Source organism: Strongylocentrotus purpuratus, unplaced genomic scaffold (assembly GCF_000002235.5).
Source record: "Strongylocentrotus purpuratus isolate Spur 01 unplaced genomic scaffold, Spur_5.0 spur5_scaffold_5, whole genome shotgun sequence".
Lineage (NCBI taxonomy): Eukaryota > Metazoa > Echinodermata > Echinoidea > Camarodonta > Strongylocentrotidae > Strongylocentrotus > Strongylocentrotus purpuratus.
Window position 1 is genome coordinate 37,191,351 of NW_022145611.1, and position 13,514 is coordinate 37,204,864.

Below are 13,514 nucleotides of genomic sequence, written 5' to 3' on the forward strand. Positions count from 1 at the left end.
TAATTTTGATCATGGAGATTGTGCTAGTAATGTTACAATTGAAAGCAATACAAATTGAAGAGATTGAAACTTTGGCATGTCATGTCAGAGAAGTAATTCACTCTCAAGTCATATGTACATGTAAATATGTGTTTGTAAAGTATAGTTGTTGCTTAAAACTATCAAGATACAACTTGATCAAACTTCTTTTATCTTACATGCAAAAGTAACAGTATGAGAATTGAGTTTGTTTTTTAAATAACAGAAAAATAGGATAGTATAGTACTTGGATGAAGCACCTTAGACAAATCCCCACAAGATATTGTGGGGTTAAAGGTCAAACTATTGACTTGTTTGTGCAGTCAATGGTCAATAAAATTATGAAGATACTTGTTATTATATTTTTGCCTTAAAACTGCCTTAAAATTATACAAAGTTCTCTAGTGAGTCACATTTAAAGGTCTATGAAATAGACTTTTGTGCCAGTTACAAGGTATATATTTTGTAGATTTATTGTAATGAAAATTTGATTAATTAATTTAAATATTTTCTTACCCACAAAGTGGATTATGATGTTTATAGATCATGTTGATATGGTGTGTGCTAGAAAAAGACGGCCATTGTGATGCAATTTGATTTATTGTAAGGGTATAGAGGTTGTGTAATAACCTGATTTTATTATTATCAATGTAATAAGCAATGATATTTATTTTTAATTCAAAGAGTACTACATGATTACAAAGTGCCAGTTCAGTTTTTATTTCTGTTGATTATGTGCATGATTTTATTTCTTTTCATTTTTTAAGTTGTACATATAATTGGTCTGTTGAATGCCTGTGCTAATTAACATGCATGAAAATAACTACTAACAAACAGTTACTTTTGATGATAATGATTTTTTTATTTTTGAATTTGCCCAATATCACCAAAGAGAGAAAAACGTAATTCCATACTTCGTCAAATAGTCTTATTATATCTTGATCATGTCATTAACTCATGATCAAGTCAAAAAATGAATTCGAGTAAACTTTAAAACTAGAAAATGGAGCTAAAAAGTTCTTCTGAATAACCGTAAATGGAAGTTGGATAAATTATGAATTTTCTTTAAAATGAAGGCAATCAAATGGTTTTGAAGTCACCTGCTTCTTTATAGATGCATTCTTCAGTAGTTATTGTTAAAGTCACATTTTATCTAAAAAACTTTCAAATTTTATTAAAACTTATCGAATAAACTTTAAAAGTAATGTCATTGATAACTTGCAGAAAGGTCACAAGTGTTAAAATTCTTAAATATATCTGATGGTGCATATGTTTTAATGTTTATTAATATCTGTTCTTCCATGGCATAGCATGTGATTTTGTTTGACTTAGTGTTTTGACTTGTACCTAAAAACAATTGTAAATGCCCCCCAAAAAAAAGAAAAAAAAAGGAAAAAGGGAGTAATAATATATAAAATAATAATAAGGATAATAATAATAATAAAATAAATAAACAAAAACGTTCTGAAAATTTTGCTGATATCAACAATTGACAGTTTTCAAAGACATGTCATGTTTTTATTTAGCATTTACAGAAATTTGAAATCATTAGTTTCAAGAGAATTTATTATTATAATTTTTAAAGTAAAGAATGTACATTTAACTCACATTAACCTTAGTAATGCATGTTAGAATACCTTTTCATGTTCACGTATGTGAAGCTATGTTCTTTTTTTGTAATTATTATTTTGTAGCATGCAAGTTTGCATGTTAGTCTTGTGCATGTGCAATAAATTCAACAGACCAATTGCAAACCAATTTTCTTGTAGTTCTCTGTGGAATTTGTTGCATGTGCATGTAGTTAATCTGTGTGGAAATAAGGTTGAACAAAATACAAATGTCATTTTAGACACTTAATATGATATGTGCGATATAAATATTATACTGTGGTATTTGTGTAAATAATGATGCCTAACTTATTTGAATCCTTTCCATGCTTTGTGCACATATTAACAGTATCATTCATGAACTTTTGCAAATAGCCATTTCACATTTCAAATTCATAACATTTTTGGAAAAATTGCACATTTGGATAGGCTCTCCCAGTATATAAAGCTGTGTCTGGGAATAGATTGTTGACACAAATGCCATTCGTATATATTTGTTTTTCAGTTTATATGCAAACAATTGGAAAGAAATAGATCCAGCCTGCTAATGGATGTGAGGACAAAATATATTTGCATAAAGTAGTAGGCTTGGCCACTGTTTTGCAAGTACTGTATTACTGATACATAATTGCCAACAGAGGGAGCTATACTCTAAATGTGCCAGAGATAAAATAATGATATAGTGTACACTGCAAAATGCATTTCATGATTTGGAATGGCTAATTCCCTTTGTGGTCCAATATTGAGAATATAGGCCAAAGAAATACCAGTATTTTGAATAATAGAGAGTGTGGAACTTAATGGTATTGAGTGATATATGGAAATACTAGACATTTGTGTTTTGTTCAGCTTATGAGCATATGAAATCACTTAGTTTTATTTTATGAAAAGGTCATTAATTTGGGAGATGAATTATTAATGACAAGGAATCATACTCCCCTCTCCAGAGCACCACACATTACTAGCTTATAAACAATAGCACATTAAGAACCAATTTCAGCTTTGGTATCATTGGCCAATCAGTGCTTTCTGTTGTTGGATGTTAGTCACTGATTGGCTTTTGTTATGAAAGATTGAATGATTATAGCTTACTATTGTAATTCTTTGCCTTTGTTATTGATGAACAAACTTCCTGTTGCATTTCAGAAATTAGCCAAAAAGTATGATCAAGTTGTAGTACTAATTGTATTTTTTCCAATGTGTCTTGCACAAGCCAGCATTGATTGAAAGAAAGTTGATTGAACAATCATTAAAACACATGTTATGATAATGGACATTGGATTTGTAGAATCAAAGTTGGTAGCAAACTTTAAATCAAAGTTCAAGCCATGATGATTGCATTTACTTTCATGTATTAGAATCTTATTGTATCTTCATCCATGTTCTTTAACTCATTGATAAGTTTTTGAAGTACCACATATCAAATATTATCTTGTTACATCACAACAAATATTGCATCAGCACTGCTACATGTGCACTTATAATCCCCAACATCAACATTACTAAAAACATTTTGCATATTGGGCTAGTAGAACTGCTTGGAATTTACATGCTAGAAGTTGTGTAATGTTCTCCATGATATCAAACGTTTATAATGCCTGTGAATTTATTTACCTGCAACTACACATTGATTCTTATTAGTCAAATTATTAATTTCAAGATAAGCAAATGATTTCAAATATTCATAATCTGTAAATATAGAATTCATTAATTCTCTGAAACTCTTTCATGATTATACAAAGCTATTACTATCTCTTGGTCATGTTTAATCTTGGTTTATCCTGTGTAACATAATCTTCTAGGGTTTGTTGATTACATGTACTTTACTTTCTCTTCTTCTCGTGCATTTCCTCATTCATTCCTGAGACTCCTAGCTTCTCTATGTATCTCACCATTCCATCTTCCAGTATAGCTTTACAATAATCTTTTCATTTATTTTCTTTATTTTCACCTCTTTAGGGTAAATTCAAGGATAACGCACCGTATGGTGATTATGGTGGATGGCACAAAGCAGCTAAAGTGGATAGGTAAGGGTTGTTCCTACTGGTAAACATGAATGTGTGTATGGGCAATTATAGGTCAATTTAGGATTAAATCTTAGAATTTATTTTTCCTGCCTTAACTCATGATGAATAGTGATAGCAAAGTGAGGTATACAAATATACACTGTCTTAAGGGGTTCTGGTTAAATTATGGGCAAGAGGTGACTCCAAAAGTACTATTGGAGTTTTTAACTAGTACCTCAAAAAGAAGGCAGGGCATACTTGTTTTATATCCTACATCAAAAATTGATTTGAATTCCTGTGGGCTCGCTGAATTTTCTACTCGGCCTGGATTGTCCGCTGGAGGCATTTGAAATCCCAAATGGTACTCCCAAATAGTACTTTTTCAGAGCAACCTTAAAATGGTTGAAACATTTCTGGTCACGTGAAGATATGATATAGGTATATTCTGAAGTAAAGGGAAAGGGGGCTATAAGACATTTCTACAACATCAACAAATTTCATGTAATAATTGAGGATTAAATGAATCTTTACCAATGATTATTGTACACTTATTAGAGAAGTAGTTTTTTATTTTCATTCTATTTTGTTTTAAACTGTATTTTTGATGTAGAATATTAACTAGTGTGTGAATACTTGTCTTCAAATCAATTCCCTGGCCATACTAAGTAGTATTCATATAATATGTGACATAGAAACTTGCATTAAGTGTAAGGGTATTCCTGGATACTGACAGTATTTTGTTTTGTGTGCTTCTTATAGTCGGTCACGCAGTAGTCCTACGGTAACAACTACCCTTAAGAACCTTGGGGCGCTCTACAGGAGACAAGGAAAGTATGATGCTGCAGAGATACTGGAGGAGTGTGCCATGAAGTCACGCAGAAATGTAAGTATTTAGAGTCGGGCAGCTTCGAGTCTGGACACTTATTGGAAATGAAAGACATGTTTGATAGTTAGGGAGCATTTAGTTATTTTTTTTCCTACGTATATTTATTAGAAAGCAAATTGATGTTAGAAGGTATAGATGAGCAAGGTTTATTAATTTGCAATATCATTTTTATTTTTATTTACCTCATGAAAGCAGTACTTCAGTCTGGCATTTAGTAGAACATTATAGGCCTTAGTCGTACGTGCATTGTGATTAGGATGATGTATACAAGCAGATTGCTTTAGTTAGGAACGTTTAATCTCATTGTTAGAGCTTGAATTATAGTCATTCCAAAATGAATGCAGTAAACTGAAAATAAGAACATGGTATATGGTTTTCTGATCACTGATTGGTGTTGTGCTTAAGAAGAATTGAAATGTACTTATTTGTGAAGGTTGTTTTAATATTCATGCTTCATTTTGCAAAATCATGTATTTGACCTTGTATATTTCAGATATAAATGTGATTTCTGAAATCTGTTGTGCCATGAATTACATTCTTATCATGAACTGTTGGTATCATTTCAATTCTGAGTGCTAGAAATTCATATCCATCCCTTTATCTGTAAAGCTTGGAGTGGATCAAAAGCATATGTTATGTAGTAATATATGCTACGTGTAGAAGATCAGTGTAGTATTTCTTGGGCTGTACAAGACTCTGCATCCATATATTCACTCTTCGACTACAAGCTTATTCAGTTTGGTACCGAGTGCTCATTATTTGTGCTGTGTCAGCACCTCGGTTTAGTAATGTGATGATTCTCTTCTTTAGTAGCATGGGTAGTTATATTTTCATTGCAGCTAAAAGAACACACCAATGAGTTGAATCAAGTTATTACAGGCATGATTAGTATGCAGAATTCACTGATTAGTGAATGATGACAGACATTCAAGTCAAAAGCAATTCCTCATCCAGTCACTCATGCTTCTGTTATAAAAGAAGTTATTAGGATGGAAATTAAATATCATTTCTTTTCCATTGACAGGCAAAGGTAAGTTGCGTTTGCCATTGTGTCATTAGACATCATAGAAATTCACACAATTTGAAAACCATGAATGCTTTAAATTGTGATTCTGTAAATTTTTGGTGATGGATACTTTCTAATTTGGAATAATTTGACCAATATCATTTGCTAACATTTGGTTCTTGTGCAAATCCATTCTTACTCCATCAATTACTCATGGCTTTATTTAAAACAAAATACCAAGGAAAGTTGGCTATGGTGAATTTTGCATGAAGCTAATCCATGTTGCGCAGTGTCTTTTGTAGTGTGTTGTGATGTTTTGAGTTTGGTTTGTAAATAGTTCAGGTAAATTGAACTGCCTCAAGTAAGATATACTCAACAGTAATTATTAATTTTTTCAAATATAGATAGTTTAAAGGAGTTGAAGTTTTATCTTAGTAATTAGGTGAAGGGTTACAACTAGGTGGTTTAGAGAAATCAGGATGTTAGGCAGCACTTTCACTCATTTTCTGCTGATCTTTCTTGTCATTCCTGGCACAGACTTTACCATGTAGATATATACAAGCTTTTCTTCTACCTTATACTTCTTGCAAGTGCATTCTTCCATCTCATTGCTGTATGTGTTCTGGCCCTTCCCCCTCCCCATTCCACCCTCTCCCCCGTCTACCACTCTACCCCTCTACCCCTCCTTCCTCTTCAGGCCTTGGACATGGTGCGTGAGACCAAAGTCCGTGAGCTTCTAGGCCAGGACCTGTCGACCGATGTACCACGGTCCGAGGCCATGGCTAAGGAGAGACATCACAGACGTAGCAGTGGTACACCCAGGCATGGCAGCACAGAGAGCGTGTCCTATGAGAAGACAGACGGTAGTGAGGAAGTGAGTATAGGCGTAGCTTGGAAAGCGGTGAGTATAGCAAATAAATAGCCACAGTGTTTGACCAAATTGTTTTCATAAAAAGATCTAGCAAGCAATTACAAAGGAGGGTAGGCAAGAAAGGTATTACATTCTAGTATCATTTTATGCTTTTTTCCCCCCTTTCTGTTTATTTCTTTCCCAGAGTTTGATGTGATGTTTACCCAATAAACCATATCAAGTTTTTATCCCACTTTCAAATGATTGGATTTCTTTTCCTTTCTTAGTTTGATGTTTTTGCTGTAATATTTTTGTCTCCACCATCCAAATTTGATTTGCTGTTTTGGACAATGTCTATCTATGTTCTGTTTTAATTTACCTTTGTGCGTTAAAATGAAAAATTCAAAAGAAGTAGATAGGTCAAAGTTGATTCATAATTTCCAATAAACCTGTTTTCTCGCATGATCTTTTTCATCTGTTTCTTCGTAACAGAACTCTAGCAAAATGTGTGTTGAATGTTTCATAGCAACTACCTGTAAAACACTTTGCACATTGGTACAGACATGGTGTATTTCCAATCAGTCACGAAGAGCAGTGTCTGTACTTACAATTGAAAATCAATGTTATGAAGCAAATTTAATGAAAACAAAAGTTACATTCCTTTGAAAAAAATAGACATTTGAAAGCCAAGTCAACACAGAAGCTCACAAAGAAATAGTTAGCTACTTAGCTTGATATCTTAGTGTTAATGACTTTGTTGTAATTATCTCTGACCAGGGGAAAATAACCTTTAAACTATATATATGTTAGGTATTACAGTTGGCTACTTATATATATTTTTATTTGAGGCATATTTTTTTCAATTGGTTCCATTGTTGATTATTAAAGTTAGAAGCATTTAGGGAGAGCTCAACATGTGGGTATGCTGCTTTAATATGGTTTTGTGTAGCACTGCATACTTGGTACCATGCTCAACTGCTCATTTTTATAAGCAATAGATTCAATTGAATCATTCATTCATTTACCAACAGCAAGATTTGATATATGTCCATTTAACATGAGTCACCAGTTTGATTATCCGTAATCAAGTCTTTGTTAAAAAATAACACAAAAACAAATTAAATTGAATTGTCATGCATTCTTTGTAGGGCGTAATGTATTTGATTCAAGTAAGGCTCATTACTTAACACTTCTGTCAATTTGAAAAGTGCTCATATTGATGCTTCAGAGTAATTCATGTTTCTTTTTCAACATAAAAACATGAGATTTTGCAGTGTTTTACCACTTTCTACTTGCATCCCCCAAACTCCCTTAGAAGCGGAAAGCGAAGGATCGCTCCCGATCGATCCCTGCAGGCTATGTAGAGATACCACGAAGTCCACCTCATGTCCTAGTCGAGGTTAGACATTATTTACTCCCTGGCCAACCAAGCCAGTGAAGTCCAGTCCTTTACACCATACATACACTAACCATATCATATAAGCTTCTCGCCATTGGATTCAAATATATGATTTGTTAAGATCACTAACAATCGAAGGTGCTTATCACTCGTATTTATTTTATTTAAAATCAACAACATGCTATGAGTTATCTCATTTTAACAGTCATTTCATCATGCACTTTATTTATGCCATTTTTTCCAGATACAATAATTTCACATCAATAATTTCTTGAAACCAAATACGTTATTATATTCCAGGAATGTCACCGCATTGGTGAGGTAATTTATGCAACACAAAATTTATTGATTTAGTTTGTAATTTGACAAGCACATTGTTAACTTTAAAAAGAAGCTGCTCTATCATTTTTTAAGTGCAGATAAAGTGATATATATTCCGGTATTTACATTTTAAAAATGAATATTAAAGTTTATTGGAGATTAGCTGCTAATAAATAAATATGACAGTCGCTATTATATCAATAGGTCAAAGCATAAGTAATTTTAATAATTCCCTTCTAGTTACTGATAGACAGTTTTCAGTCATGATAGTATTTGTGATTATTGGGCAGCCAGTAATGATAATTGATTGGTTGTCACAATCCAAGTAGATGCAATATGCATGTGTGTTTGCAATCAAAACGCAAAAATGATGTACTGGTACATTATATTTTGCAGAAAGGGTTCGAAAATGCACAACTTGGAAAGGTAAAAGTTTATTATTCTTATGCTAGCCATTGACGCATCACCCAAATAGCATTCATTAGATCAGAACGCTGTTTTTCATTGAAAAAGTATGATTCCTGTTTAAAAATCATCTTTATTGTGATTAGAAATTGACTAGGCATTGATATATGGGTGCTGTGACATTAACATTGCTTCATCTATTTGAGTAAATGGCAGCAATGATAAGATAGCATGCAACTGTGTTTTGTGCTAGACATACCTGTAGTGTATGGTTAGGGCTACTAATGATAGAATTAATATAATATGATTGATCAGGACACATAGCTATGTTAGTAATTACTTAGTTTTACAAGCGAAAATTCTATGAAGATAGACGTAAAGAAGAAAACAAAATCTAAGATAGATTGATTAAAATGCTCGAGAAATTGGGTAATTGATTTTGGGATTTCTTCAAATGTACAGTTTCATGGATATAGTACAAGAAAAGAATCGTGAAGGGTTTTCATGCTAGTGATTCAATTTTGAATGCCAAATTACATATTCTCACAACATATCAAATGGTATGCAGGCAACATAACATTAAAGTTATCTTTTCATTATATATATACGTTTTTTTCAATATCCCCCATCTCACAAGAACAGAAATAGACCCTAGTAAAGTAGTGCATATATTAATAACTATTTCCCTTACAATAGTGATATAGTATGGTTTATTAACATTTGAAATTAAAGCATGTTTGTCCCATCACTATCAACTTGACTTATTATCACCTTATAATGTCATCACAGTGTGATATAACATTCTCGTAGATTCATTTATGTGAAAAGATTAATCAAATTCAGCCATCTTCATTATACTTTCCCATTTCTTCTACATGTTCCTTAGTCGATCAAATTGCATTGCGACACCCCCTTTATTGTTACATCCCCTTCATAAAACCCTTTACTTCCTGTTGAATATATATGTACTTCCATTACGCCAATTTGTGGTTGTGATTCTGAAGATTTAATCGAAGAGCGATTTAAAAACAAGAGTCAGATTTCGTGCTACTTTAGGTTATTGCAAATAAAAACAAAAGTAGCAAGCTTCACTATCTAATGAAGTCTTTAAAAAACAAAACAAGATGACGCAATAAGAATAAATGCCTAAGAACGAAGAATAATATAGAGTAATTGATTTGCATGAAAACAACATTTATGATTTAATAAAGTTTGTTTCAGCCTTTGAAATACAAAGACTTAATTTCAATAGTCATTTCCATTATTTTCATTTAAATTGAAATGAAATAAATGTAGTTAGTAAATTATGCCAGAAAACCTGAACTGCTTATCAACAAGACTTCATAGGAATACTCAAGTGCATTCAACTTGAACTTGAACTGTAAAATTAAAATGATTTTTTTAATTTCATGCCTTATCACCTGTATTTTCATTTTGTTAATTTCAAAGTACCGGTAAGCTTTAAATGCACTGTACAAGATTTGAGAATGAAAAGTACCATTTTTGTTAATGCACTACGATATTATATAATTCACTTGTTTAGTAAAGCGTGTAAGAGACGAACATAAGTCAGTTGTTTTTAATTTCTTGATCTTTGTTTGACTTTATGATTTATTGATAAGTTTTTAGTCTATGACACAATAAAAAAGGAGCCCTTTTAAGATATTTGACCTAAAATGAATAAGAAGGTCACTCATCTACACTGTTAACCTCCAGGGAAAATATTGAATGATTTATGAATAGATGAAGAAGTTATTTAATATATTCTGTAGTCAGACTATCATTGAATGTACGTCCTAACAAGTTGGTCATCATTTGATATGTGTGCTCTTAACAACAGATGTTGTATCATGTTTCACAAGCATTTTTAAGTTATGGTTTTAATGGGAGATGAAGGCAATGACTGCTTGCAATTGAAGCTTACTTAGAATTATAGTAATGGTATAGAACACAATGATTAGCTATTATCACATCCCATATTTGCTTGCTTTGGTAGCGGTGCATGAGGATATATATATAGGTATTGGATCGGGTGTATAATCTTGGCAGCGGAAGGATTCAATTGCAGCGGGTTGTTAGTTCCTTCTGGATAATGTTGTAGAGCCTATGACATTTGGCTTTGCTTGGCTGTAGACTATATGACTAGCAGTTCATGTCAGTGAATTTTTGTTGAACGATTTGGACGATTCTGATCCAAATGAAATCCCTCTATGCTTGTGAGGCTTGATACCTTCAAAGAATGTTTGTGTATTCCTTGTTACCTTATATTCCTACCCTCCCCTTCTATACTCTTATTTGTCTGTCAAGATCCTTGACAAACATGTTTATGTTTGAAGTAACTTTGAAAGAGGATCATATACACTTCACTTTTCATCACTGGGTCAAACACTGTTATTTATTTGCTATATTCACTGTCTTTGTTTCTGTCTATGGGGTATGAAGAAAGATCTTAACATTTTTTCTCTCATTATTTATGTATTTTATGTGATCCTAGTAGAAGCACTCTTTTCTCAAGTGCGGTTTTCTACACAAACTGCAAGCTTTTGGATGTCATTTAAAAAACTCACTTTTGAGAATGAAGTGGTTTTCAGTGTGGTCATTGCTTATTACTGTGCTGCTGTCGCTTTTGGGTAAGTGGGGGAAAAGGAAATGAAAAGAAAAAGAATGTGTATTTGATTTTAAAAATCTCCAGGAATTACAATTTGTTGTGGTGTATATTTCAAAACTTTAATATATGATAACTTTCATGAAAGTCAAACTTTGACAAAAATTCATACATGTGATGAAATAATTATTTGATTGAGATAATTTTATAGAAAAGTTTTGAATCAAAAGCTTGCAGGACTGTGAAGATATGAGTTTGATTTGCATGACGCTATCCAATTAATGATTTATTTAGCACTGTATATGATTTCAAATCCTTTGTGCTGCTTTCCTCTATAATATATTGATTCATAATGAGACATAGTTGAGCTGTGTCAGATAAATATGAATCTCTTTATATATATATATATATATATATATTTCAAATGATTCTTATCCATGTTTGATCAATGTATTAATTTTGTTTCACTTTGCTTCTTTGGCTCTTATTTTCATGTTTATCTGCAGAGTGCATGTTCTTGGTCACTACCTATCAGCCTTGTCATGATATATATAAACAAATGTTTCTAGACATGAATATATTTGCAGAATGTTTATATTACATGTATTTTCTCTCCCTTTACTCCCTTTTTAGCAGGTTTCTGACCCCAATATGCAAATTTCTGGCTGTGCATATAGCCCTGCATGTGTCCTAAAACTTTCTAACTGCATGTCTGCATCTTCCAATTGGCACTTTTCCTAACACCTTTAAGCACCTTCCATATTAAAGCATCTTTGGAAATTAATGCATACTAATGATTTAGATTTAAACTTTAAAAATGTCCAGCTTGCATGTAAGACATACGGTAGGCTACATAAATAGAATAAATGATAACATGACTATTCCTTGATGATATACTGATATACAGTTGAAGTGATAATTGATTGGTGCTCTTGAGAGAGTATAAATGAGAGAAAAATTAATTCAGATTTTTGGAATGTGATATATGCTTGTTTTATGAAGGTATTTACACTTATACAGTGTACATGTAGTTCATTGGATGTTTGTTGTGTTTCGTCATTGTCATGTTGCTTTTCTTTGTACCTATGCAATTTATTTCTTTTTCGTCAATAATGATATTTCCCCCATATCACGTGTCGCTGTCCTTTGATCATGCTTTCTGTAAGGAACCAAATACGATGTTTCATATGCATGAATGTTTTTATGCACACTATAAGAAACCTAGCATATTTGTATGAAGGAAGACGGCTGATTCAAGGCTTTAAGATATACTGTAACACCAGAACACCAAATTTCAAGAAGAGTCCAGATTTGTGAAGTATGCTTCCAAATATGGGAATCAACACACTAATTTTGCTATTTGCAAAAGTTTCTTGCCGTGAAAATGGCCATCAGGAACAATTCACAAAAAGTTTATGTTGAAAGTTTCTGGTTTAATAGTAAGCATATTGTGGATTACTGTGTGTTTGGTGCTCTTTCGTCAAAGTCCATCATTGAGAATATTGCTTATGGACTGATATACATGATATGCTTGTAAAGAGATCAAAGAAATTGAGAGATAATGGTGTGTTTGAGCTGGAACATTTTCACATCTGGAGTATGAAAAATCATCATAGGTTGTGCATTATTTGAAGTTATAAGATACCATTTAAATGTAATGTTTTACATTTTAAAACACAAGTTACAAATTTAATTTTCAATAGCTATGTGTACTAAGCTTCTAAGATCATAAAGAAACAAACACCGGTGAAGTATTTTGAAAATATAATTGTGGCAGGTTTTTATGCCTCATAGCTTCTTCAATTTGCTAAAAATGCTGTGTGTGTCTGTCTTGTTCTTCAAAGTTGTGAAGAATTTTTTTTTTTTAAGTCATTTCTCTGGCCATTTCACCAAAAAGCTGAGATTTTAATAAAAACATTAAAAAAGCATTGAGGATTGTTATACTTATAAGCTGAGGATGTTAACATTGAATATAACTATCTATCACGTGAATGGTGGTAAACCAGATTTTTTTTGTTCTACCTTTAAAAATTGTAATATTAAAATTAAAACTGTTCATGCTTAAATGCTGTATTGAATATATTGATAATAAAAGAAGTAAAACAAAAACATGCAAAGCTTCACGTCCCTAAGAAACAATTGCTGTGTAAACACAAAGACATAGAATACATGTACATTAAAAAAGCCCTCAAATCAGCTGCAGACATTTGTGTAGTGATCATTGTAGAATGTATCATTCTCTGTTGTTGTTGAAAATTAAATTGGAAAAGAAAAAAATATTAATAACCAATGTCCATAATCATACCACTTTGTAATGAACCATAGTTCACTTTCATTTGAAGTAATATATGTACAATCTCTAATGTTATTTGTGATATGAATGAATTTATAAGTATGTGTTAGTATTAAAA

The 13,514-nt window shown here is 32.1% G+C and overlaps 1 protein-coding gene across 15 annotated transcripts in view; it reads left to right on the forward strand.

Moving 5' to 3' along the window:
* The window catches only part of LOC105446921 (kinesin light chain), a 65,075-nt gene that overhangs the window by 36,829 nt on the left and 14,732 nt on the right, over positions 1 to 13,514 (forward strand). For 7 of the 15 annotated variants that reach the window (XM_030999430.1, XM_030999432.1, XM_030999434.1 and 4 more), the window contains exons 10-13: positions 3,585 to 3,652; positions 4,391 to 4,514; positions 6,221 to 6,424; positions 7,689 to 7,772. In XM_030999430.1, the coding sequence (XP_030855290.1) occupies positions 3,585 to 3,652; positions 4,391 to 4,514; positions 6,221 to 6,424; positions 7,689 to 7,772 (480 nt within the window). Of the gene's footprint in view, positions 1 to 3,584; positions 3,653 to 4,390; positions 4,515 to 6,220; positions 6,425 to 7,688; positions 7,773 to 8,489; positions 10,781 to 13,514 lie in introns of those variants that run through there. The other 8 variants (XM_030999435.1, XM_030999436.1, XM_030999440.1 and 5 more) reach the window with 4 other exon arrangements.